This window comes from Astyanax mexicanus, chromosome 4 (genome assembly GCF_023375975.1).
Source record: "Astyanax mexicanus isolate ESR-SI-001 chromosome 4, AstMex3_surface, whole genome shotgun sequence".
In the NCBI taxonomy this organism is placed as follows: Eukaryota; Metazoa; Chordata; class Actinopteri; order Characiformes; family Acestrorhamphidae; genus Astyanax; species Astyanax mexicanus.
In genome coordinates this window covers 52277123-52304916 of record NC_064411.1, presented here as the reverse complement: position 1 = coordinate 52304916, position 27794 = coordinate 52277123, and the positions used below count along the sequence as shown (strand labels likewise).

Here is a 27794-nt window from a genome sequence, read left to right as displayed (position 1 = left end):
CAATTTACAATTTGCTATTTTTGAAGCCATTAGAGACATTACAGTAAAAATCAGTTAAAAAGCTACAATTCCCTTCTTTCTGTAGTTAACAAATACATTCAATTTAGTGTGCATTAAAATTATTCTTCAAGCTTCAGTATTACTAAATATTTAAAAGGGCTATAGTTACTGCTATTGATGTTGTTTTTTGTACCTTGTATCCAGAGTTTTAGGGTATTTTATCACTTATAAAAAAAAAAAAATGATTCTGTACTCAGGACTGATTCTAAGAAACTTTTCTCCGAGCTGTGGATCACTTGTGCAATTCCATTCCTCTCTTTTTTTGAGAGAATAATTGCTGTTTGCTGTTGTTTTTCTATTTTACTCTGATAAAAAAAAACACTCGTACAGTGAGGAACAGCAGCAGGAGCTCCTCAGATAAAGTGCTGTTCTCATTGTTTTCCAAGCAGGACAGAGCGAGACAAGCCTTTGACTACCATTACTCTAGTATATTAGCTTACTCTAGGTAGTTATGCTAACTGTTAACTGTTTTTCCCCTTTCGGTATACTGGATGAACTGCTATACTGCCCAACACTACTTGGACACACTGAGTGTGTCACAGAGGCATGTCTGGTAGTCGACAATATCTCACCAGGAGGTACACTACCCAGGATTAGCCACTGAGAGCCTTTTTACAGGACGTTTTTACACACTCTTGTGTCTAATGAGACCACAGTCTCTACGGTTTAACCTAAACATGAACCTTCTTTATGGAATTTGGTCTTTAAAGAGCTATGAGAAGCATCTTTAGTATTAATGACCTTGAATGAACCTCCTCTTCGAAAGCATTGCTGGGAATTTCTCAGCTAAAGGACGGAATTCTGCCAGAAATATCCGAGACTCCTGTTTCTTGGCTGCAAATCTAAGAGCTCAATCTTCATTTTGATGAGCTCTTTGAAATTTGAAAAAGACGGAATAGAGAAGCAGCAGTTCCTCTTCTCTGACGAGGTTTGAGAACCCTATTTTTACATTTCCCCATTTCGTCTTTCAGGAACAGATGTGGTGAAACGAAACCCGTTTGGCCGCGGCCGGATTCTTTTACGTTTCGTTGGCGTTGAATGGAGCAGGGTGGCGATGGGGTCACGTCCCCTGCATTGTTAAATGCATGACTGGCGTTACTGTAACATTCCTTTCGCATGCCGAACTTTTCCGGAATCCCAGCGGAGAGGGGGAATCGGGATCTCATCGAAAACAATTATTCTGACGTGTTTTCGCTGTGTGTCAGAAGTGAAGCGGCACTCAGACGGACGCCTATAAAAAGTTCATCAAGAACAAATATTGTTGCGTGGCTGTCGTCTGTAGCGCCGTGTTTTCAGGAACTCTCTGCCCGTCCGGCTTCTGAAACAATGCCTCGTGTTTATTTAAAGGGATAAACTGAGGGAAATTCCATTGTGCCAAGTAGATGGTGCAGCTGGGGGGGTTTACCATCTACCATTCCATTCTATGTATCAGTGAATACTGGATTTCTTTTTTTGTTTTAATGTTTTATTTTTACAATTTAAAGCAGCCTTTTAACTTTTAATTAACAGCTCCTAAAAAAATGAAGAGACCACTTTAGTTTCTGAATCAGTTTCTCTGATTTTGCTATTTATAGGTTTATGTTTGAGTAAAATGAACATTTTTTATTTATTCTATAAACTACAGACAACATTTCTCCCAAATTCCAAATAAAAATATTGTCATTTAAAACATTTATTTGCAGAAAATGAGAAATGGCTGAAATAACAAAAAAAGCTGCAGAGATTTCAGACCTCAGAAATCTCTGTTTGTTGGAATAACACTGGTTTTCACGTGTCTTGGCATGTTCTCCTCCACCAGTCTTACACACTGCTTTTGGGTAGCTTTATGCCTTTACTCCTGGTGCAAAAAATTAAGCAGTTCAGTTTGGTTTGATGGCTTGTGATCATCCATCTTCCTCTTGATTATATTCCATCATTTTTAAGTGATCTCATATTTTCCATTTCCTTTTAAGAGGCAGGTGAGCTCTGACTTTGGCGTGTTCGTATCTTAACAGTGTGAAGATACACCAGCAGCTAATTTAAGGGAACAGTAATGTTCTTTTATTCTTTTTTCTGTTTATTGTTAAGTTAAAAGTCAGGTTTGCGCTGGGAGCACCTATAGGAATGGACTCTGACGATTGACTGTTGTCAGGGTTTTAATCAGTCAGTGGCGCACCTGTATTTCCAACAGCCAAAATAGAAGCAGACCATGTGGAAGCATTATGTCCAACAGTAGACTCTGAAACATGGTCAAACACATGAAACATACCCTTATAATTTCAGAAGAAACATTGCATATGTAGATTGTGCTGGTTTTTGCATATATTTAGTCATATTTCGTAACCAAACCGATGACTAAAACTAAGTCATGATACTAATAAAATCGGGGGCAGCTAAGCTGATGAGATGGAGGCACCTGGCCCGTGAGGGGAAATGTTAATCCTCCGCCCGGCTGAAGCACACCTTTATAAATGAATTGAATTTATTGTGCTTTGTGTTCTTAAGCCGGGTTATGCGCTCGAGTTGGACGCTGTAAAAGTAATTCCAGAAGTGGAGAATCGGAGTATCAGACTGTGATTAATTCAGGCGCGTGACCCGGGCTGGAGTTCCTCGTGGGGCACTTGCTGGATGGTTGCCCTGTTCTGGTGGGGGTAACGGGGTTAGATGAAGAGTACTGAACTGTAAGTCCTGCGTCAGCCCTAAAGAGATTATAATAAACTCACTGATTTATTGATTGACTGATTATTCCTAGAAAGCTGTAGATATTCTGAATCATAGGCATGAGCTTCTCCAAGTTCTAGGGGTTTCTTTCTCTCTCTCTCTCTCTCTCACGATTGTTCCCTTCTCATATTTGCTCTCGCTTCGCTCTCGCTGTAGCTTTCTATTCTGTTTTCTCACTTTTCTCTCATTTTTGCTTTCTCTCGTTTGCTCTTACTGCTTTTCTTCGGTTTGAGATTTCTCTTTTGAGCTTTTTTCTTTCGAACTCTCGCTTCTCTGTGCTCTCTCATTTGCTCTCACTTATTCTCTCTCATGCTCTTGTTTGCTCTCGCTACTCTATCATTTGTAGTCCCTCATTGGAGCACTCTCAATTTGCTCTCAATACTTCTCTCTCATTTAAGGTTTCTCTTTTAAGTTCTCTCACTTCTACTCTCGTTTAGAAGAAAGAGCTTTGCTCTTGCTCACTATTTCTCTCTCATGCTCTTGTTTGCTCTCGCTACTCTCTCAATTGCACCTACTGCTTCTCTCTTGTTTGAGATTTCTCTTTTAAGCTTTTTCCTTTGAGCTCTTGCTTCTTTGTGCTTTCTCATTTGCTCTCACTATTTCCCTCTTGTGCTCTTGTTTGCTCTCGCTTCTCATTTGTACTCCCTCATTGGAGCTCTCTCATTCGTTCTTTCTACTTGTTTGCTGTCAATACTTGCTCTCAATACTTCTCTCTCGTTTAAGCTTTCTCACTTCTCTGTGCTCTCTCATTTGCTCTCACTACTACTCTCTTATGCTTATCTTTGCTCTTGCTCACTATTTCTCTGTCATTCTCTTGTTTGCTCTCGCTACTCTCATTTTTGCTCTCATTTGCTCTCAATACTTCTCTCTCATTTAAGGTTTCTCTTTTAAGTTCTCTCACGTGAGAGCTTTCTACTCTAAACTCTTACTCATGCTCTTGTTTGCTCTCGCTACTTTCTCATTTTTGCTCTCATTTGCTCTCACTATTCTCCTGTTTGTAATCTTAAGTCTGTTCTTTCTGCTTTTCTTTTTTTTAACTCTCTCAATTGCACCTACTGCTTCTCTCTTGTTTGAGATTTCTCTTTTAAGCTTTTTCCTTTGAGCTCTTGCTTCTTTGTGCTTTCTCATTTGCTCTCACTAATTCTCTCTTGTGCTCTTGTTTGCTCTCGCTTCTCATTTGTACTCCCTCATTGGTGCTCTCTCATTCGTTCTCTCTACTTGTTTGCTCTCAATACTTCTCTCTCGTTTAAGCTTTCTCCTTTGAGCTCTCACTTCTCTGTGCTCTCTCATTTGCTCTCACTATTTCTCTCATGCTCTTGTTTGCTCTCGCTACTCTCTCAATTGCACCTACTGCTTCTCTCTTGTTTGAGATTTCTCTTTTAAGCTTTTTTCTTTGAGCTCTTGCTTCTTTGTGCTTTCTCATTTGCTCTCACTATTTCTCTCTTGTGCTCTTGTTTGCTCTCGCTTCTCATTTGTACTCCCTCATTGGAGCTCTCTCATTCGTTCTCTCTACTTGTTTGCTCTCAATACTTCTCTCTCGTTTAAGCTCTCTTGTTTGCTCTTATAATTTCTCTCTCATTTGATCTTGTTTGTGTGCTCTCACTACTCTCTCATATTTGTGCTCTCGTTTGCTCTCACTACTTGTTGGAGCTCTGATTTGCTCTCGCTGTTTCTTGCTTGAGCTCTCACTACATTATTTCTCGTTTGTGCTCACAGCTTCTCTCGCGTTTGATCTCGATATTCTTTTTTTTTAAGCTAACTTGATTCTGTTTGAGCTTTCTCGGTTGCTCTCTCACTTTTGTGTGCTCCCACTAGTTTGTTTTTGAGCTCGCTCGTTTATTCATGCTGTACTCTTGCAGCGTTTGCTGATCTCTAAACAACTTCTCTAATTCAAACTCACTTGTTTGCATTCTCTCTTGTTTGTACTCTCACTCTCACTTTAGTTTTGCGTTTGCTCAGTCTTTCTTTCTTGCTTTCACTGTCTACCCTGTCACTTTTTTCTCAGTTTTTATTCTAGCTTGCTTCCCCCTCTCTCTCCCTTTTTTCTCTCTTGCTCTGTCCTCTCCGCTCTCTCTCTCTTTCTCTCTCTCTCTTCCTCTCTATCTATCTTTCTCACTCTCTACCACTCTTTTTCCTCTCTCTCTTTCTCCCACACTCTACCACTCTTTCTTCCTTTTCTCTTTCTCTCCCACTATCTACCACTCTTTTCCCTCCCTCTCTTTGTCTGTCTCTCTCTCTCTTGCACTGTCTACCACTCTTTTTCTTCCCTTTCTCTTTTTCTCACCCTTTCTCTTTCTCTCCCACTATCTACCACGCTTTTACCTCTCTCTCTCTCACTTTCTTTTTCTCTCTCACTCTTTCTCCCAAACTATCTACCACTCTTTTTCCGTAGTCTCTCTCTCTCTCTCCCCACATTTACCACTCTTTTTTCTCTCTCATCCTCTCTCTTCCTGTCTTTCTCTCCCACTCTCTACCACTCTTTTTTTCCTCCCAATCTCTCTCTCTCTGTACCTCTTTTTCTCTGTTTGTGTCTCTCTTTTTGTCTCAATCCCTTTTTACTTTTTTCCCGCTACCACACTTTCTCCCTCTTGCATTCTTTCTCTTACTTTCACTCTTCAGTCTTGCTTTCTCTCCTCCGCTTTCTCTTTTTTTCCTTCTTTATTTTTCTCTTTCTGTCACTCTTTCAACTATTTTCTCAATTTTTATTCTAGCTTGCTTCCCCCCTCTCTCTCCCTTTTTTCTCTCTTGCTCTGTCCTTCCCGATCTCTCTCTTTTGCTCTCTCTCTTCCTCTCTCTCTTTCTTCCCCACTCTCCACCACTCTTTTTCTTCCCTTTCTCTTTCTCTTTCTCTCCTACTATCTACCACTCTTTTCCCTCCCTCTCTTCGTCTGTCTCTCTCTCTTGCACTGTCTACCACTCTTTTTCTTCCCTTTCTTCCGCTCATCCTCTCTCTTTCTCTCCCACTGTCTATCACACTTTTACCTCTCTTCCACTGTCTCTCTCTCTCTCTCTCTCTCTCTCTCTCTTTCTCTCCCACTATCTACCACTCTATTCCCTCCCTCTCTTCATCTGTCTCTCTCTCTTGCACTGTCTGCCACTCTTTTCCCTCCATCTCTTCGTCTCTCTCTCTGTTGCATTGTCTACCTCTCTTTTTTCTTTCCTCTCTTCCGCTCATCCTCTCTCTTTCTCTCCCACTATCTACCACACTTTTACCTCTCTTCCACCGTCCCTCTCTCTCTCCCACTCTTTCTTTTTCTCTCTCACACTTTCTCTCCCACTATCTACCACTCTTTTTCCTCAGTCTCTCTCTCTCCCCCCACATTTACCACTCTTTTTTCCCTCTCATCCTCTCTCGCTTCCTGTCTCTCTCTCTCTGTACCTCTTTTTCTCTCCGTGTCTCACTTTTTTCCCGCTACCACACTTTCTCCCTCTTGCATTCTTTCTCTTACTTTCTCTCCTCCGCTTTTTCTTTTTTTCCTTCTGTTTCCGTTTTCCATGTTTGCTGTACAGTAGATTGAGTGTGACATGATCTGCTGTATGAAGCAGAGAGTGTGTTCTCGCTTTGTTTGCTTTTTCTCTTTCTTTTTCTCTTTTCTTTTTCTCTCTTTTTCTGCTCTGTAGAAAGCATTACAGGAGCAGAAACAGCAGCAGCAGTAGACATGACCTGGTTCTGTGAACTGCTGTCCTCCGATCATCTCTGGAAAAATAAATACGAGGTGGAAAAAAACCTCAGCGTAACCTCAGGGGAGGGAAAAAAGAAAGAAAATGCACGCTGGGTTTCTAGAAATAGAAGTGCATGTTGCGTTGGAGGCTTTTGAGCAATCTTGCGTGGATTAGAGAGTATCAGAAGGCTAATGAAGTCACCTCGTTTCCTCGGGCGTGATGAAAGAGGGTCTTTTCGGTAATGAATGAGCGCAGTGTGTGAAAATGTGCACGTTATCCTCTTACGACCGATTCACTCTGGAACATTTCTTCATGAGCTCATGCTCGGTTACTCCAGCCAATAGTAGCGCTGGAAAGTTGCTCAAACGTTTCACACCAGTGGTTCTCCAAGCATTATTAAACCTTTAATTACTATACATAATAGCCACGTGTTCCATGACTTTTGCCACGTCCAGTGGAAGCTAGAGAACACTCCACATAGACCTGTGCAATATTCATGTATTTCTGGGGATTTCTGCCAGAGTCCCTTCTCTGTTCACATGGACAATTCCAGCCAGACACTGCCGGTCACGATCATCATTACCGCCTACTGCGCTCCGTGTCCACTGTGGGTGGTAGTATTAGCCTTCTATAGTAGCCCCAGAGAGACCCAGTGTCTATAATCAAACCACATCTATAATAATTTGTGTATCTGATACATAACTACCCCTTAAAGTCTGGTTACTGGCTGTCAGAGTCTTTGATTGCATTAATGAAACATGTGACATGAGACTGTAAAAAAAGATGGACGCCGTGTCTCCGTTCACATTCATTCAATGAAAATGAAGCCAAAATCTTCCGCCATGTTGGCGATCCTGCCACTCGATTCTGCGCAGTAGAGACCAGAGGAGGGAGAAAGACTGTGGAGAGACAGCCTACTCATGTAAATAACCCCGCCCCTGAGGGCTGCCTCGAGGTCACAGGCTGCAGAGCGGAGCGGAGCGGAACTGACGGTCTGTTATTGGTCCCACCCATAACCAGCCCTTTTACAATAACCACACCTTTTTTGAATAGAGCTGAATAACGTTTTTAAAAACCGAATTCTGTGGGGATATAAAAATTTGACAATATAAGCAGAGGTTACACTAGCTGCTGCATTTAAATAATGGAGGTAGAATTACAGTATATTAGAAAAAAACGTGATTTGAAAGTTGTTCTGTTTTGGCATTGAAACCTATGGGGATGGGTGGGGTTACACAGCTTTCTGAAACCGAACAGCAGGGGGCGCCCGACCTGTGGTGGCTTCACTTTTGAAAGACGATGCTCTGTCCAGCTATATACAGTCTATGTGTGTAACAGTCAATGATCTCTCACCAAGAGGTACACTACCCAACAGTAGCCTCTAAAAGCCTTCCTGTTTTATAGGGTAATTGAAGGAAGCACTTTTTTTGCCTTCTTGTGGCCTTTTTCAGTCCAAAAATTCGCCTAATAAAGTCTGTAAACTAGGCTTTGAGTACATCCACTCTCAAAGTCTTTGAGTTTCTCAGGGGGTCCGGGGGTTATTTTCTCTTTTATGGGGGGTTCAAAACGATCATGTATGTGTTTTTCTCAGACGTCCTTTGAGAAAATGACGGGCTGAATTATCTACTGCATTTAGATGAACTCTGTGGTCCTCCAGTAATTTTAGTCCCATCCAGACACACATCTCTAAATTTCGTCTCCTGGTGTTTAATAAAAATGCTATTTGTCCACTGCCACGCACCGTAATTACACTGATTACGTTTCCACGGAGATTCACGTTAAAAACACAACAGCGAATGAAAATGAAGGAGCTACTGAACGCGATGTCACGTGAACGAGAAAGCAAAAAAAAAAATAAGCAAAAAAAAATTTGGTCCTCCTGGTTTTTTTTTTTTTTTTTTTTATTGCAGTCCAGATGCAGCAGTTTTATCATTGAGTAAAAGTGTGAAATTTTTCACAGACGTCCCCCTGAGAAACGAATCACGTCCAGAAGCATGTCTAGCAGTTAACAGTCTCTCACCAAGAGGTGCACTACCCATGCTCTTTTGTGGCAATCAGACCACACCTGTAATCATTTATACATCTGCCTATCTATGACTTCACTGGATACCAAGTATTGCAGCAACCTTGAGTGCTGTTCTAAAGAAGAACCATAGAAGAACCTCCCCTTTTTTAAAGTTTGCAAGAGTAACAGATCCTTTAAACATGTCCAGCACAGCTGATTGTATTATTTATTCATATTATTTATTATATTATAATATAATATGGTAGATTTTGATTGTTGGCCATGTTTAAATCAGTAATAACTCTCTGAAACCCCTCTTTAACTGTACACAGCAATTAGTCTCCACACCTTCATCTTTATGATGATTGGATCCATTGATGGAATGTTTAGTACAGCCCAGGGGGATGCAGCCGTTGCCATAGCAATACAGTCCTGTTTCTATGGCGTTGATAATGTACTGGAGAGCACCAGCAGTGTTAGTGAAATTGAGTACCAGTCAAAAGTTTGGATGCACCATTTGCAAATCGCATAGAGGCACACTTTAGACGGACTAGAACATCGAAAGTGAGACTTTTACATGTATATTAACAATCTTATCCAGAGCCAATAAAGTGTTAGAAGTCTTCCCCAAGGACTATTATTGATGTAGGATGTGCAATGTCACTTAAGGCAGTTAAATCAAACACATCATGTTGCAATGGTTTGACACAAGAAGTAGAGACACAGCACTGTCTCTGTGTCTGTGTGAGTGACGGGCTGCTGCTGCCTGAGAAGCACAAGGGGGAGGGGGAGCGCGGGGTTGCAGGAGTAAACACGAGGTAACCGCACGCATGGCCTCCCTCCACATGGTTGGGCACGTGTGGAAAGCTGTGCACCTCATTCCAGCACAGATTTGCGGTGCAGATATTTCCAGTTACAGCTGAATTCACGCTTTTAATCCCAGAAAAACTATGCTCTTATTCACTTTTTAAAAATCCATTTAAATGCCTGATTAAAGAGCGGATTACTGTTGTTTTGCTGTTGGGTTTTCCTCGGGTTTTGAGGTGAGCTTGGCGCTGACTCAGCTCTTGATTGGTCCAGGGGTGAGACAGCGCGCGGGTGGGGGCGGGGCTGTTGACTTCATGGGCACTGCATTGTTTAATATCACGATATATATCGTTGAAAAATGAACATTTGCAATGTTACATTACATTTTTTCAATATCGTGCAGCCCTAGTTTTATTCACTGCAGTGTATCATTTGCTGTGTGTGCTTTTGCTTAATATCTTGTATTTCTCTCTGCAGGCGGAGACTGATTTCCCAGCGTTCTTCACTGGAGACTCTGGAGGATATTGAGGAGAACGCTCCTCTTCGCAGGTACACACATTCACCACACACACATATTTGACTTTAACGTGTATTAACTTAAGTACTGCAGCACCCTGGGAACATCTTAAAGGTACTGAGTGTATAAACTGATGATCTGTGCACCTTTAAAGCTGTCAAAGCCTTGTTTTAAATGTCAGGACCCTCTGAATTCTATCAATGAAAGTGTGAAGTTATTTTGAGTTTGTTAATGGTGTAAAAATAGTGATTTCGTTGTATGGGTAAATCTATGCCCCTATCACTCGCATTGTAAGCCTGTCAGGAGCATCGGTTAAAAGCTCTGTATTTGGGAATGCTGGAGGAGAATGGAGGTGGGATATTCAACAAAAAATAGTACTTGTTATCATGTTTCACTACAACCCAAGTTCATTTTACACCAGATTTCTCCTTTAATATTAATTTACAGTGTGGAGTAAAAAAATAAAGGAAAAGCACCAGCAGGGCTTAACTTAGCACATCAGCCGCGTGTGGTACTTGGAAATCTAGATAAAGGGGGATTAGCTTAACCAGTGAATTGGCTAACCCGCTAAGCTAACGGTGGATTCAGCTAGTCAGGTCTTACTTTAAATAAAGTACAGGTGAAAACAACACTGGAAAACAACTTAAAACTGACTTAAATTACTTACATTTTAACCCTTGTGTGGTGTTCATATTTGTGTTACTCGTTTACTTTGTTACTTGTATTTAATTCAGCAAAATTAAGCAATTTTACATTAAAATGCTTTACACATGCTCGCTTCACCTAAATTGCAAGCAATATAAACAGCTTACATGGTTAATATTTGCCCTTTACCTTTCTTATGTTACATTTCTTTTAAAAAGTGCTACTCTTTTTTTATTAGTTTTTTAATAAAATGTGAAAGAAAATGAATTAAACTCAAGATATGAGTAGAAAATTTGTTTAGTTTCAAATTTACAAATGAAGCAATATTTATTAGCCCTTGACCAAACATACTGTATGTAATATAAATGTATGTGTGTGTGTGGGGGGGGGGGGGGGGGGGTGTACAGTGTGTGTTCATCGAAAATGTGTTTTGATATATGTTTTTCACAAAAAATGAGCCAATGTCAATGAGTTTGAGTTAGAACAAATATTTTTTTAGTATCATTTGATGAAAAATGAAAACGAATCCTGGATGCCGTGCTCCAGCTTAACTGATCACCCCAGCCAGAGGGCGGTGCTCAAAAAAGCATGGTCTCGCAAGATTAAATGCGAGACGTTAAAACTGTTTGCATATACAGGGAAAATGAGAAAATTGTAAAGATCGTTTTGGATTTATATGAATTGATATTGGATCATTCAAATGAAGATTGATTCGAATCGAAAAAATAGTTTTTTTTTTTTGTTTTTTTTTAAACACACCCCTAGTTGAATGGGAATGTGTGTCCAAACTTCTCTTATGTAAGACTGAACACCTGAACATCTCTCTCTCTGTCTCTCTCTCTCTTTCTCTCAGATGCCGAACCTTATCTGGTTCACCCCGACCAAAGAGCTTCAAGAAGGTCCACTTCATTAAGAACATGAGGCAACACGATATCCGCAATGGAAGGTACAGCTATACTGTAAACACACACCGTTAACACACACCGTAAACAAGCGCTTCAGTTTCTGTGATACTGCAACTGACTCTTATCTCAGACATGTGACCAGCAGTTTTGCTTTGTTATCTTTGTTTTTTGTTTTTTATTTATATGAATTAATTTGATTCCATTTGTTTGCATATATTTTTACATTTCATCCTGTTGAGTGTTTTTTTAAATCTTTTTTCTAAGTGTTTTTACTCATAAATGTACAACCGCCAGTGTTCTGGCACTTTCTTCCGAGCACATTTATTGGCTGCCTAGTGATTCTGCAGTGGCAGTAGTTGGAAAAAAGGCGGAGTCATGTATCTCACACTCTGCGCAAGGCGCGTCACGATGCTCATTGCTATCTTACACCCCCTCAACAGTCTATTTTCACTCCTTCCACCTGCGTCGTTTAAATAGCAACGGAGCTTGTGAATAAATCTACACTGATAGGCGTAGTAGTCTGGAAGTGGATGTGTTCAGGTAAATTTCTGGCATATTGCTATCTTGGCAATAGAAAACACAGGTGTGCACCACTTACTGATTGATTAAAACCCTGACAACAGTCACCCGTCAGACGTTCATTGCTATCTCGGCAATGCAGATGCACATAACGTTTTCATCAACAAGTCAAGTCAAGTCAAGAGGCTTTTATTGTCATTACATCTGAGTACAGGTACACAGTGTGATGAAATTACGTTCCTCCGGAACCATGGTGCAACATAGAACCACAAGCAATAGACAACATAAAGTGCAGGAGTAATAAGGAGAGTACTAAATAAAATCAATGCTGTTCCCATAAATGACCTGCTGGCGCACTTTCACAGGGTGAATGAGCAGCTTAGTTTCCTCTGCTGAAATGTGAAAAGCGTTGCGCCGTTAAAATAGCAATCCACCAAAGTCAGAGCACACCTGGCTCTTAAAGGAAATGGTGAATGATGCGCTGATTGGTTTATTTCATGTTACACCTAAAACACACCCATGATTATTTTTGCATGTTTTGAGCCGAGCAAAAGTGTACTTTTCCCGTTGATACGACAGCAAAGACACACTAACACGCCCTAAATCAACTGCATATTGTTCTGTACTTTCTGTACTAATTTGCCCATTACAATCTGACCACTACACCTAGATAGAAGGTTGCGTTTGTACTGTATCGTTTTTATTTCCTGTTTAATGCCCGGCTGCATGGGCAATCAGAAGCTGCTGATCTGGATGGTTGTGCTTTGGTTGTGAACGGGTCTTAATGGCTCATGCCCTCAGTGAATGTGTGTGTGTGTGTGCTGTGGCTCTGTGCCAGCGTGTCAGATGAAGTGTATCAGGTGTTTCAGACAGTAGCTGCTCCTGTTCTAATAATATTAATAATTAGAGCATTTCCTTCTTTTAAAACCTCAAAATGTGATGTGACATAATTTAAATTTAACAAAAAATAGACAGGATCTTAGTTTGCGTACCCCTATTTTAATGAATGAATTCAGCTACTCACAGTAATTATTAACCCTTTTGGACCCCAGACCCATGTATTTTTTTTTTTTTAATGTTTAATGGTGTGTAATTTTTGCTTACATGAAACTAATTGAGAGCTGTAGCTATTAGAATAATTTATAAACCAGCCAATTAACAAGTTTACAAGCCAAAAAAACTGTAGCTTAGCCCCGCCCAATGCACCGGACTAAAACAATGATTGGCCAAAAACAGTAACATTTAATGAAAGCACTATATGAGCCAACAAGTCAAAATAATAATAATTTGATTAATATTTCATAATTTAAAACACTTTTTATAAGTGTTACATATATAAAGTATGGTTAGTGTGATAAAAATATCAATATTAAATTGGAACAAAAAAAAAACAATTCAATATTTTAGTTAATTGGATTTAATTGAATTGAGTCTTGTTTTGTGTGCAATACAGACAGAAAAAAATGCATTTTTATATTTTTCCATCATTGGAACATATGCTAATTCAGGTCTGAAAGAGTTAAATTGCACCCATTTTGCTGACACCAATGTGGAAATGGACACAAATGCATACTAGTAAGGAAGAGGGGTGTCACCATGTTTCTCTTCTAATTCAGCAGGTCCCTCGCTGGCTGGTGGTGGGAGGTGGGGTAACTAAGTTCAGTAAACAAAACTGTAATTCTTAAAAGTATATATATATATATATATATATATATATATATATATATATATATATATATATATATATATATTTTAATGTTAAACGAGCACTGAATATTAATTGACACACATTTCTCTCCTGAAAACTGTTTATTTGGTGAGTGTTTATCACTAATGATCTAAATCAGGTGTTTTGGTAGAGGGGTAACCACTAAAATGTGCAGAGCAGGTGGTCCTCCATGACCAGGGTGAAAAACCAATGATCTACTGCAAAACACTGACCTTGAAGCTTCTGTTAAATAATAACTTGTTGAAAGATGAGTGACAGATACGCAGTGCAGCACACTGTTAGCTAATATATTACTGTTGTTTTGGTAAATATATAACTTGACAGTGTGTCTACTGCAGATATAGACATAACATGTTGACTAAAACTGTAATATTTATGATAAGTGTTTAAGTGTTCAATATACAGGTGCATCTCAAAAAATAAATATAATTGAAAAAAAGTTACTTTATTACAGTAATTCAGTTGAAAATGTAAAACTCATATATTATATAGATGTATTAAACACAGAGTGATCTATTTTAATATATTTAAGTTATATACAATTAGTCGTATATAACTTTTGGCAGTGTGGGCAGTGTGCCAAGTCCTGCTGGAAAATGAAATCTGCATCACTGATTGGTGGAAACTTCACACTAGACCTCGAGCAGTTTGGACTGTGTGTCTCTCCACTCTTCCTCCAGACTCTGATTTCTCCCTTGATTTACAAATGAAATGTAAAATGTACTGATGATCAGTGATGGTTTGGAGAGACATGCTGATCATCTGCTGGTGTTGATCCACTGTGTTTTATTATCAAGTCTAAAGTCAGTGCAGTTTAGTTTTTTCATGTTTCATTTTCCAGCAGGACTTTATAGCACACTCCCTACCCTTTAAAAAATTTACCAATTGGTCTTTAATATATCATATTAACATTTTCGGAGACACTGATTTTTGGTGTTTGTTTTTTTTTTGTCTGTAAGCCGTAATAATCATCAACAATAAAAAATATAAACGCTTAAAATAGATTTAATACTGTGGCGTGGAAGAGGAAGGAGGACTCGTGAGACTCATTGCAAGTACTCAACAGCTCTTTATTAACAGGCTTGCCACTCACAGGAGAGCGAAACCCAACCGCTCACACAGCATAAAGAGCCCTAAGGTCACTAAACCAGCAAGGAATCTACCGGATGGTAGATTCAGAGTGGTGCCCACCACTCTGCATAACCCCACCTAAAAGGGAGGCCCCACACCTGACATCCACTCACACACAGGCACACAGAGGCGGGCACACAGAGACAGGCACACAGCAGCCACACACACACACACAGACGCCACAATACATCTATATAATATACATATCGTCGCTGTCCATTGAAAAACACTTATCTCCAAAACAGCAACTTTACAGGAGAGGGAAAAAACCTTGTAAACTTTCAATGGAAGTCAATGTAAAAACAGTTTATTTCAGGTAATTTTGAAGAGTTTCTATTGGTCCGTTCATCAAGAAATTTTGACACAGTGTAAAAGACAGTTTGTCTGTTCAAATTATGTACTAAACTGAAAATCGACAAAAATGGAGATAAGTGTTTTTCATAGGACAGCGACGATATGAGTTTCACATTTTGAACGGAATTACTGAAATAAAGTACATTTTCAATAATATTCTATTTTTTTGTTTGTTTGTTTGTTTTTTTAGATTTTTGAGATAGTTTTAGCTTCAAGCGACATTCTGCAGGTTTTGTGGATTTGGAGACCTCTCTGGTGAAAATGTGTAATTGCAGTGAGCATGAGGAAGAGTACTTTTAATGCAGGTTAATGTAAATAAATTGATGTCTGATTGAGTATATTGTTTTTGTTAATTTGAACGTTTTTGTCCACTCCTAACTCCCAAGGAATACTAATTTTCATCAATTTAATAGTAAAAGTATCTCATGAACTGCTGCTTTAACTCTTTGCCTGTTTTAGTTTTTTTTTTTTTCCTGTTTCTAACATTACGTTTTCTTTCACTGTTCTTTTTATACATGTTTGTTTGACTTTTAAAGCCTGTTATTTTGTGTTCTATACTCCACACTCGTCCACCAGACACTTGTATTGTCACTGGTTTGACTGGTCACTGTTATGTCACTCCATCTCTCTAGTCTAGTCCTGTTCTCTGTGTTTTGCCACAGGTCACTGAATTAGTTTATTTATGGTTTTGTCTTTGTAGGATAGTCCTTATCAGTGGCAGAAGATCCTTCTATAGTGTATTTTCTGTCCTGCCCTATCGTGATTGTAGCCAAACAGGGTATGTATTCATCAGCATGTTAACTCTTTATTCCTCCTCCTCCTCTTCCTCCTCCTCCTCCTCCTTCTTCTTCATCATCACGCCTCCCTGAGTTACCACCCCGTCACTCCCTCAATCCTTCCTCACCGCTGATTATTATTTTTTTTCTTTTAAGACCAATGAATGGGGTGCACTGAATCTGAATCTGTGGTATATGATGTCTAAATGATTGGCTGAGTTGTTGTTTTTGGGTTGGACAATGAAACTGAAACAGCTGTCACACATTTTAGTGTGGCAGGTTTCATTCATGCTAAATTGGAGCAGCCTGGTGTCCAATCTTCAATAATTGCACATTATTGCACCAGTAAGAGCTGTAAGAGTGTTCAAGGTTCAATTAGCAGGGTAAGAGCACAGTTCTGCTCAAATTATTGCAATGCACACAACATTATGGGTGACATACCAGAGTTCAAAAGAGGACAAATTGTTGGTTCACGTCTTGCTGGAGCATCTGTGACCAAGACAGCAAGTCTTTGTGATGCATCAAGAGCCACGGTATCCAGGGTAATGTCAGCATACCACCAAGAAGGACCAACCACATCCAACAGGATTAACTGTGGACGCTGTAAGAGGAAGCTGTCTGAAAGGGATGTTCGGGTGCTAACCCGGATTGTATCCAAAAATCATAAAACCACGGCTGATCAAATCACGCAGAATTCAATGTGCACCTCAACTCTCCTGTTTCCACCAGGTGAGCCAGTTTTCAGTGTTTCAGTTTCATTGTCCAACCCCTGTAGATATGAGTTCATAGGGTCATGAAAAACCTTGAAAAGTAATGGAATTAAAAAATATGGATAAGTTTTGGAAAAATAAAAATACCCAGAAAGTTTTGAAAAGTCAGGGAAATTAGGTCAACTTTGTGTTTCAGTTTATCGATGGAGAAAATCTTATATTTTGTTAATTCAGTTAATTCAGTAATTTAGCCCCAAACAATGGAGCTCTCAGGATCTGACACACATTTTATTATTATTAAATATTGCTTGTCAATATTTTATCTGATTCATTTTCATTTTTGGCCTAAAATGAATTTATTAGATTATATTTCAAGTTTTATTGTCCATGTCATAAAAAATTAGCCTTGAAGGCATGAATAAGTAAAAAACAAAAATCATGAAAAGTTATTGGTTAAAATGTGTATGAACCCTGGTATTTGCTGTGGATATACATTAAAAAAAAGAAAAAAATGTTTGGAACTATTACAGAGTGTATGATGAACATGAATGGGGCATGTCTTCTAATCATTTTGCCTGTTTAAAGGCTTATTTTGGTGTTAAAGTGATGAATATGGAGGCACAGCGACTCTTTAGCGCCTGTGATAATGCTAAAATTGGAGTTGCTGCCCTTTGGCACTTTTGGTGGACCAATACCAGTGCTACATTAGTAGGGGTGAGGATCACAGGGCATGGTATCACGATACTGTGATTCTTCGATGCTTATATATCGGTAATACCCTATTTTTCACACATTTTCAAACGAGTGCTGGATGTTAATCTACACAGATTTCTGTGGGTGAGCTTTTGTTTATTCAGAGTAAGCTTAGATTTCCAGATTTCCACTAAGGCTTGGTGCAGCAGCATTAACATTAGCAGCTAATCACCCGACAGTGCTACACTGACAAACACTGAGTGTTCCGGAAAGCAGTTCGTCTCACGTAGCTTGTTTTAACATGGTAAACATGCAGACTACAGTCCGATTTAATGACTATATAATTATATATATATATATATATATATATATATATATATGTATATACATATATATATATATTTCAAACACAATGTTTTCAATGGGTAGTGTGGTGATCAAGCAGTTAAAGTGTTTTCACATAACATAACAGCTTAACATGGAGCAGCAGAAGAGACAGCATTTGTTCAGCGCTGTAGTAATAATCTGGTTAGTAAATCAGGTTAAACTGCACCTGAACAGCCGATAAGATCAATAAAAGGACTGTTTGATTGTCGGTTTGTTGAGATCAGATCAGGTTCTCACCACAAACAAATAGCTATCAAGTGGTTTGAGGTTTGGAGCCGGGCCAAGACCACCTCCCCCCCTCTCTCTCTCTCTCTTCTCTCTCTCTCTCTCTTCTCTCTCTCTCCAGGATTGTTTTGTTCTGCCTCCATGTGTTGCATATCACTGTATTAATTTATGATTATCATAGCAGTGCTGTGTTAAATTCATATTTAGAAATATACTTCTGAGATAAATCCATGATTACAATAGCCCTGCTGAGGTAAATAAATAATTAGAATAGCACTTCTGAGGCAAAATTATTATTGGAATAGCACTACTAAGAAAAATACATGATTAGCACTGCTGAAGTAAAGTCATGATTGGAATAGCACTACTGAGGCAAATATAAAATTAGCACTGCTGAAGTAAGGTTGACGTAAGGTTATGACTAGAAATAGACAACTGAGGTGAATTTGTGATTACAGTAGCCATGCTGAGGTAAATTTATGATTGGAATAGCACCACTGAGGTGAATTCATTATTAGAAATACACTACTGAGGTAAATTCATGATTGGAATAGTACTACTGAGGTAATTTCATGAATACAACAGCACTGCTGAGGTAAATGTAAAATTAGAATTCAAGTCAATACTCTAGTTCAATTTAATGTATGACTTCAATAGCACTGCTGAGGTAAGTTTTATTCACTCTATTCACTTTAGGCCGCAAATAGTGAGCTTTGTTTAAAGCGTCAATAAACCCATTGTCTTTACTGTTGCCATCAAATTGGCCAATAAAATGAGCTGTTGATCGATTTGGCTGTAAATAAATAAAGATTGCCCATAAAAATTCATGATCGGTGCACCCCTACTCATAAATAATTCAATTCTTAATCACTTTGTCTAAAAATACACACTTTCCTCCAGTTTATCTCCAGTGTAATTCAGTACGGGGCTGCTCAGACAGCGGTTTTGAGTCAGAAAAGGCAGTTTCTGGTTGATTTCTGGTTAAAAGGCTGTGAGAACATGTGCAGACCTGCTCTTTACGGACCGTGTCCTCACATGTCTGTACTGCGTCTTAAATGGGCTACTTGTTCCTGCACTGAAGATCTGCAGCTTATTTTCTTTAGCGTTCAGCGCCGCCTCGTTTCCTGACTCTCTCTAAAGCTCTGCACCTGCTTATTCTTCACTCTTTACGTAGCCTATGCTCTCAGATGACACCATTCACTGTAAAAGACTACGCTAGGCTTGGACAGATCTGTCCTGGAGGAAGATGTTCTGGGACAAAAGACAATTTCAGTAAACATTCACTGAAGGGATGCGAAAAGTAGGAAACACTAAATATTTCTCTGAAAATGGCAAACAAAAGCACTTTCAGTGTGAAAATGCTTTTAGAGTAACTACAGTTATGATTAGAATAGCACTGCTGAAGAAAATTCATGATTAGAATATGACTGCTGAACTGAATTAGAAATAAACTTAAGAATAAACTGAGATAAATCCATGCTTGGAATTGCAATGTTGAGGTTCATTTTGATTAGAATAGTACTGCTAGGTACTAGGTAAAATCATGATTGGAATAGCCCTACTGAGGTGAATTCATACCACAGCATTGCTGAGGTAAATGTATGATTAGAATAGCACTGCTGAGGTAAATTCATGATTACAAGAGCACTGGCAAGGTAGATCTATGATTGGAATAGCACTGCTGAGGTACATTTTTGATTGGAATAAAAGTGCTGAGGTAAGTTCATGACTAAAGACACACTACTGAGGTAAATTCATGATTACAATAGCACTGCTGAGGTAAATGTATAATAAGTATAGCACTTCTGAGGTAAATGTATAATAAGTATAGCACTTCTGAGGTAAAAATCATTATTGGAAAAGCACTACTAAGGCAAATACATGATTAGCACTGCTGAGGTAAAATCATGATTGGAATAGCACTACTGAGGCAAATGTATGATTGCAACAGAACTGCTGACGTAAATATATGATTTAAAATAGAAGTGCTAAGGTAAGTTCATGACTAGAAATACACTACTGAGGTAAGTTCATGATTACAATAGCACTGCAGAGGTAAATTCATGATTACAACAGCACTGCTAAGGTAAACTTATGATTGGAATAGCACTAATGAGGTAAATACATCATTAGAATAGCTCTACTGAGTTACATTCATGATTGCAACAGCACTGCTGATGTAAATGGATGATTTAAAATAGAAGTGCTGAGGTAAGTTTGTGACTAGAAGTACACTTTTGAGGTAAATTCATGATTAGTATAGCATTGCTGAGGTAAATTCATGATTTGAAATGCACTACTGAGGTAAATTCATAATTAGTAATATACTACTGAGGTAAATTCATGATTAGAATAGCATTGCTGAGGTAAATTCATAATTTGAAATGCACTACTGAGGTAAATTCATAATTAGAGTAGAAGTGCTGGGGTAAATTCATGATTAAAAATACACCACTGAGGTAAATTCATAATTAGAAATATACTACTGAGGTAAATTCGTGATTAGAATAGCACCGTTCTGTTTTATCTTTATTTATTAGCAGTATTTTTTTATATTAACAGTGTGGGCCATAATCAGATCTAATCATTAGTCTGATTCTTGTCACTGAGTTTTTGGAACTGTAGCAGCCGTGCAGCAGGTCAGTAAGTTCATGTGTTGGGAGTTATTATTGTAGAGGGGGGTAGGGGGGCAGAGTTATGACCTTGAAGCTGAAGCTATGTCTGGCTTGTGCTGATAGCAAACTTAGCAACTGTTTGGGGAGTAAAAACGGTGAAGATAAGAAAAGTCACTCAATGGGTTTAAAAACAGGAGAATTAGGAGTTTTTACCCTTTTTTAAGGGTTTAAGTGTAAACACACATCCACATGTCTAGCCACACTGTACAGACTGTACACATAATAGATATTAAACTGTTATGGAAGCAGAACTTTAATAATAATAATAAATAAAGTCTTTGCGGTTATGTAAGTGAACACAAGCGGTTATGTCATTTGTATCCTGTAAAAAAAAAACACGACCCGGGTAAGTCAGCTTGATGTTTTGGCTAGACGTCAGCGTAGTCATGCGCACTGGATTAACTGCAGGGACTGCCTGTGAATGACCGTTAGACAGATTATAAATACACCACTGAGGTAAATGTATGTTTAGAAAAGCGCTACTGAGGTATATTCATGATTAGAATAGCACTGCTAAAGTAAATTCATGATTAGAAATACAAAAGTGAGGTAAATTTATGATAAGAATAGTACCTTTCTTTATTACCTTTAATTATTTACGGTAATACTTTTAGATTAACAGTGTTATAGGAGCTTTTAATTTGTAATGGCTGGTTGGCATTACTACACTTTAACATAAAGCTTTACATATAATAAGTCTGACTTAAGTCTGACTATAACAGATTATAAATACACTACTGAGGTAAATGTATGTATGTTTAGAAAAGCACTACTGAGGTAAATTCATGATTAGAATAGCACTGCTAAGGTAAATTCATGATTATAAATAGACTAGTAAGGTAAATTCATGATTAGAATAGTACCTTTCTTTATTACCTTTTTCTTTTTTACCTTAATTATTTATGGTAATACTTTTAGATTAACAGTGTTATAGGGGCTTTTGATTTGTAATGGCTGGTGGGCATTGCTACACTTTTAAAAATAAACTTTTTAAAATGAAGCTTTATATGCAATAAGTCAGACTCAAGTCTGACTGTAACAGATTATAAATACACTACTGAGGTAAATGTATGTTTAGAAAAGCACTGCTGATGTAAATTCATGATTAGAATAGCACTGCTAAGGTAAATTCCTGATTAGAAATACACTAGTCAGGTTAATTCAGAAAATTATTACATGGTGTTTGTGCATTTTAAGCTGCGCAAGGTGTACTTTTTCTGTGGTTATGATAGCAAAGACACACCAACACGCCCTATATCAAGCTGCACGATGCACAGGTTGTTGGCTCACACACACACACAGGCAGGCAGGGCGCTTGCCTGTGTTTAAACAGTGCTGGTGTGGGTCTATATCAGCAGTGATCTGTGCAGTAATGTGTTGTGCGTTCTCTCAGCTCTCGCTGTTACACATTGATTTTAGTGCAGTTAGTGAGAGAGTCAGCTGACCACTCAATCGCTCTGCATGTGCAGCTCCATTAACATGCTGGACCTATCGACCGACCTATCAGAGTCCACATGACCTCAGACTGAAGAGAGCTTTCATTCTGAACTCCTGGAGCTCCGAAATCCAGATAAAATACACAATCAGCACTGTTTCATCTGCACTGATAACCTGATTAAGTTCAGTTTAAAAACAAACAAACAAAAAAAAACACACAGTACAGAAATAAAGATATATCTGATCATTAAAATGTAGAACGATTTTTGCATTATTATATTATTAAAATTAGCATAAAAAAGATTCATATCTTTGTAAGAATTCACCAAAAAGATTTTTTTTTTATAAAATATTTTTTTTAATATATATTTGTATGCAGCTATATTTTTGTCTTTCCCTGACATAATAAAATGCAAAATAATTACAAATACAAACAAATAAAAAAAATAATTGAAAAAAAATGTTTTCTTTTTACTATTATTATTATAATAAGAATTAATAATGTTAATTACTTAAATTTTTGTTTAATTTTAAGAAAAAAAAATGGTATGAATTGTTCATAAATAAGCTATTCTGTGAGAATTCAACATGAATAAGTTAATTATATTTTTTATGACTTAATTTTTTTATATTTCTATTATTTATTTATTATTCTATTATTTAATTTTATATTTCTGAATTTCTTTTTAAGAAAAAAATCGTTTTTTGGTATTTTTTTATATGAGAATGTTCCATTAAAGGAAAAGTTACTTGTATTTTAACTTCATTAAAGAAAATTAGAAAATAAAACCTTTTTTAAGGTATGAATGTTCAGTAACAGAATGTATTTATTTATTTTTGTTTAAATTTTTCATGAAAAGACTTTAAATATATATTTGTGTGCAGCTATATTTTTTATTTTTTTATTACTATTTTTAATTATTTTTTTTTTTTTCAATATTTTTAATATTAATAATTTCCTGATGTGAAAAAAGTTCAACAATTAAAAATTAGAAAACGTTTAGAAAACTATCATTGAAAAATTGCTTCTTTAGATTTTTCAGAATTTTAGGTTTGAACTTAAAATGATCATATTTTTGCTTACACACATATATTTGTAAACATATTTGTATTTTAGCTATTTTGTCATTTCCTTACATTGAAAAAATGCACAATACTCAGAAAAGATTCTATAGTGTACTGAATATTTACAAATGTAATTTCACAGTTACATTTGATTTATTTATTTATTTACCTTTATTTAACCAGGGTAGTCACATTGAGATTAAAAATCTCTTTTACAAGTGAACCCTGGCCAAGACAGCTGTAGCTGTAGCTGTATTAGTGATACTGTAGTAAAATAACCAGTAACAGCAGCTGTTTGAGGGAGGTAAGGGGTTAATGCACTGAGAGCACATGTGCTTTTCCCGCAGTTCTGCATACATTATCCAGGCGTATGTTGGCTCACTCTGCTGCTCAGTAAATAAATGTGCTGCTGCAGGTTTTCCAGCTTCCGGACTCGTTTTAAAGGCTGTGGTTTTTCTCAAAACGCTTCCTTATGGCTTTTCTTTTTTTAACCGTTTAACTGTAGAAGAGACTGGAGGGGGGTTGGTTTGGAGCAGCTGATTCAGTATAATTATAAAAGCACTAATTTAGGAAATTTAGACACTAGAGCTATTTACACACCTTTTTATTCAGTGTTTTATATGTTTTATTTTTTTTCCCTACATTATATATGAATAGTGAAGTGATCCAGTCTATGGATCTGGGGAGCTGTTAACTTGTGGTTTCTGGGACTGGTAACTCTTACTTTTCCTTTCCTTGGGCAGTCCAGATGAGTGCCAGTTTCATCATTATTAAAGTTTTTGATGCTCTTTTTTATGCAACTGCACTTGAGGATACTTTCAAAGCTATTTAAATGTTTCGAATTGACTGACCTTCATTTTATCAAAGTATATTTTCTATATTTAGTTTAGTAATTCTTGCGTCTAATATATTATATTAGGCCTGTCACAATAATTACATTATCGACTTAATGGAAATGACCGCAGTCATTTTAATAATCGTGATATCGTGCATTGTGTTTGCACTTACAAAATACAGAAAACATATATTGTGACTGGCCGCCATGACCCAGTAGTGCAGAATGCACAGAGAGACACAGTCACAGGGAGTAAATTAACTCAAAACATACTTTTATTAGGAAAAAAGGCCTCAATCAACACCCAAAACTAACTTAAAGAAACAAAGTAATGGCCCAGTGCGGCTCTAGTCTTTTAACAGCCTTCGTCTCTCGAGTGAAGGCTGAGATAGGGTCTTTATATCGGTCCAATGTGGGCCAGCTTGGACAGACCGGGGTTGCACTTCGCAATGTGTATAGTCTTTAAAACAGTGTAATTCCTTTGTTATGACATTGTTATTATAATTATATAATGGTCTTAAAATGGCAACAATATCGTTTAACGCAATAATTTGTGGGACAGTATATTGTTCACAAAATTTTTTTTTTCGTGACAGGCCTACATAATATGGATTAAAACATTATTCAAATAGAGCTTTTATTCACTGTATACCTGTAACTCTACCTCTTCACTACTATTTTACAACTGATGCTCTCAAACACTTTATTAAGAGGCAAGAAATTCAGGTAATTAACTCTTGATGAGTTCAGCACAGCTGTTAACTGAAAGCCTGAATTCCAGGTGACTCTACCTCATAAAAGAGGTGCTACTTTGAAGAATATAAAATATAAAACATATTCTGGTTTGTTTTAAACCCTTTTTTGTTTACTAAATACAGGGTTAATACAATCATGAAAAACCTGAAAAATACATGGAATTTTTGAAAATTGCAATTTTCAGGTCTGGATAAGTTTAGGAAAAATAAAAATACCCAGAAAGCTTTGCAAAAGTTATGGAAATATGCCTTTACAAATCTTTGTGTTTCAGTTTATCAAGATCAGGATCTGCCACACATTTTATTATTAATAAAATTTCATGTGAACATTTTTATCTGCTTCATTTTAGACCTACTATAATTAAATATATTTTAATTATAGTTTTAGTTGGTTTTCGGTGTTATTGTCAATGTCTGCACTGATGTTTTTTAAAATTGTATGGTCATGACAATTTGCCTTAAAGGCAAGGAAAAGTTATTAAAAAAATCATGTAAATTTATTGGTTAAAACGTGAACCCTTTAAACAATTTCATGGTTGTTTCTTCATAGTTTGGATGACTTTAGTGTTAATCTAAAATGCAGAACACTAAAAACACTGAATTTAAGACGTGTCCAAACTCTTGACTGGTGCTACATGTATAATTATACACATTTTTCTCATGCTTTTGCTCTTTTTAACAGTCCGAAACCTGGACTGCCACTATAATCACTCGTCAGCGTTCAGTGTGAGGACATGCTGGCGGTTATGAGGAAAGGAAAGCATGGCTTCCTCTTGCAGCAGCTGCATGTTTTCAGAGGGTTGGAGGCGAGACGGTGGACAGGTTGGACAGGTTGGGTTTAGCTCTGGGTGTTAAATTTAAACTAATTGGTCCAACAAGCCAAAAGACCAACAATGGACGCACCAAACAATAAGAGCATGTTTGGCAGCTTTATTACTATAATAGACCTGTTCGTCTGGATCAGATACCAGTAAACAGCATACTGAGTGTTCTCAAACCGTCTCCTAAGGGAACACTTCGTGATCCGTTTACATACTGATATCCCATGACTTTTAGCATGTCTGTATATGCACTATATTGCTAAAAGTATTTGCTCACCCATCCAAATCATTGAGCTCAGCTAGTCATGCAGACTGCTACTACAAATGTTACTGAAAGAATGGTAAGGACGCTCTCAGTCCACTCATGAAATTTCACTACTAAATATTCCACAGCCAACTGTCAGTGATATTATAACACAGTGGAAGAGACTGGGAACGACAGCGATAGGTATATATTTGAGTAAAATGAACATTGCTGTTTTATTCTATAAACTACTGACTACATTTCTCCCAAATTCCAAATAAAAAATGTGTTATTTAGAGCATTTATTTGCAGAAAATGAGAAACGGCTGAAATAACAAAACAAAAAAAGATGCACATATTGATTCAGAAATTAATATTTGGTGGAATAACCGTTTTTTTTATCACAGTTTTCATGCTTCATCTTGGCATCATGTTCTCCTCCACCAGTCTTGCACACTGCTTTTGGATAACTTTATGCTGCTTTACTCCTGGTGCAAAAATTCAAGCAGTTCTGCTTGGTTTGATGGCTTATGATCATCCATCTTCCTCTTGATTATATTATTATAGGTTTTGAATTCGTAAAAAAAAAAAAAAAAAAGAAACTCATCATTTTTAGGTAGTGTCTTGCTGTATATTAGGGATGCACTGAATAGTTGGCAATACTTTGCAGACAAAAGCACTTTCAGTATTACAACATGTTGGACCATTGGTGTATGGCTAACATTTATTTTTAAATCTTGTATTTTTTTTTTAATATAGCAATATATAGTACAGAACAACAATATATCGTAATGTCATTTTTTTTCCCTCAATATCGTGCAGCCGTAGTAGAGGAAACACTGTATTTATTGATGTTTGTTGGTGTTTGCTGGAGTTTTGAGAAAATTAATTTCTGTGTTCAATAAATAGCTTTTTATTATAGTTTTCTAATAATATATTCTTTGAAAAGCAAAATAAACTGAAACATTTAGGTTTATTTAATTTGTACGAGTTGCTCAGCCAAAAAAGATGCTGGTTGATGGCTAGAGGATTGTATTCTGGACCTTATAGTATCAGGAGTTAAAATTGCCCAATTCCACATCTGCTTCACTATTATTTGTAGCTGTGTTTGATGTACCTTCATTCCTGGATGCTTTATAATCATTATTTTTTTCTCCCTAATCCATTGCTTTAAATGTAGCGGCTTGCTTTGCATTCCTGTGGGTGTGGCTGGGATCGTTCTGTTTTGATTAATTTGACCTTGAATTGATTTGAGCTTCATTTCCTCCTGAATCCTGCATAACCCAGTGGCTCCAGATCTCACCCACCCAAAAATCACACCTGTCCCCCATGCTTCCCCACCTTTCCAGAGCTAATGGAGATGTACTGATGAGCTGCAGGGCTGTGATTGGTCAGTCAGGAGTTGGATGGTGGTGGTATGATGGTGGTGGTGGTGGTGGAGGTGAGGTCAGGGTTCTGAGGCTGTTCTCTCGTCTCGGCAGGGAAGTGAAGGTGGAGAGTGGGCGGCAGAGACACCCCTCAGGTGGCGTGAGCGCCAAGGAGATGGTGATTGGTCTGGAGGGCGTGGAGCTCGGCGCCGACGGCAAGGTGAGTCTGTGTTCCAGCTTCCTGTTCCTGTATTGAGCCCTTATACTGAATCTTCATTAGAGATTCATTAGAGATTCAGTGCCCGTGCATATGTCTCTGTCTGTATAGCCTGACTAGCTATCTGTCTGTGTGGCTGTCTGTCTGTATAGCCAGTCCATGTATTTATATCTGTCTGTATAGCCAGTCTCTCCGTCCATCCATCCATTCATCCATCCATTATGGTTATATAGCTAGTCTATGTATCTGTCTTTTTGTCTCTGTCTGTCTGTCTGTCTATATAGTCAATCCATGTATCTATGTATGTGTCTGTCTAACCAGTCTGCCTATCCATCCATTCATGTGTTTATAGTAGAGATGGGACCGATTGGGGCCGATATTGACATAATTCGACAAATCGGATATCAGCCGATCGCAGCCGATCCTCTTACCGATCCATATTCCAGTCCACAGCTTGAGCTGGGCAATAAACCCGCCGTAACATTAAAACGAAATGCATCACTGATCCGGATTCCAGTTCCACAGTTTACCCTGAACCCCCAGCAGCTTCAG

At 37.8% G+C, this 27794-nt stretch overlaps 1 protein-coding gene across 2 annotated transcripts in view; it reads left to right on the top strand.

The window, feature by feature from the left end:
- cables1 (Cdk5 and Abl enzyme substrate 1) overlaps positions 1-27794 on the top strand; it is a 67857-nt gene that overhangs the window by 22023 nt on the left and 18040 nt on the right. The window contains exons 2-5 of one of the 2 annotated variants that reach the window (XM_022678690.2): positions 9713-9784; positions 11251-11343; positions 15736-15813; positions 27140-27245. In XM_022678690.2, the coding sequence (XP_022534411.2) occupies positions 9713-9784; positions 11251-11343; positions 15736-15813; positions 27140-27245 (349 nt within the window). The remainder of the gene's footprint in view (positions 1-9712; positions 9785-11250; positions 11344-15735; positions 15814-27139; positions 27246-27794) is intronic. The other variant, XM_022678691.2, reaches the window with a different exon arrangement.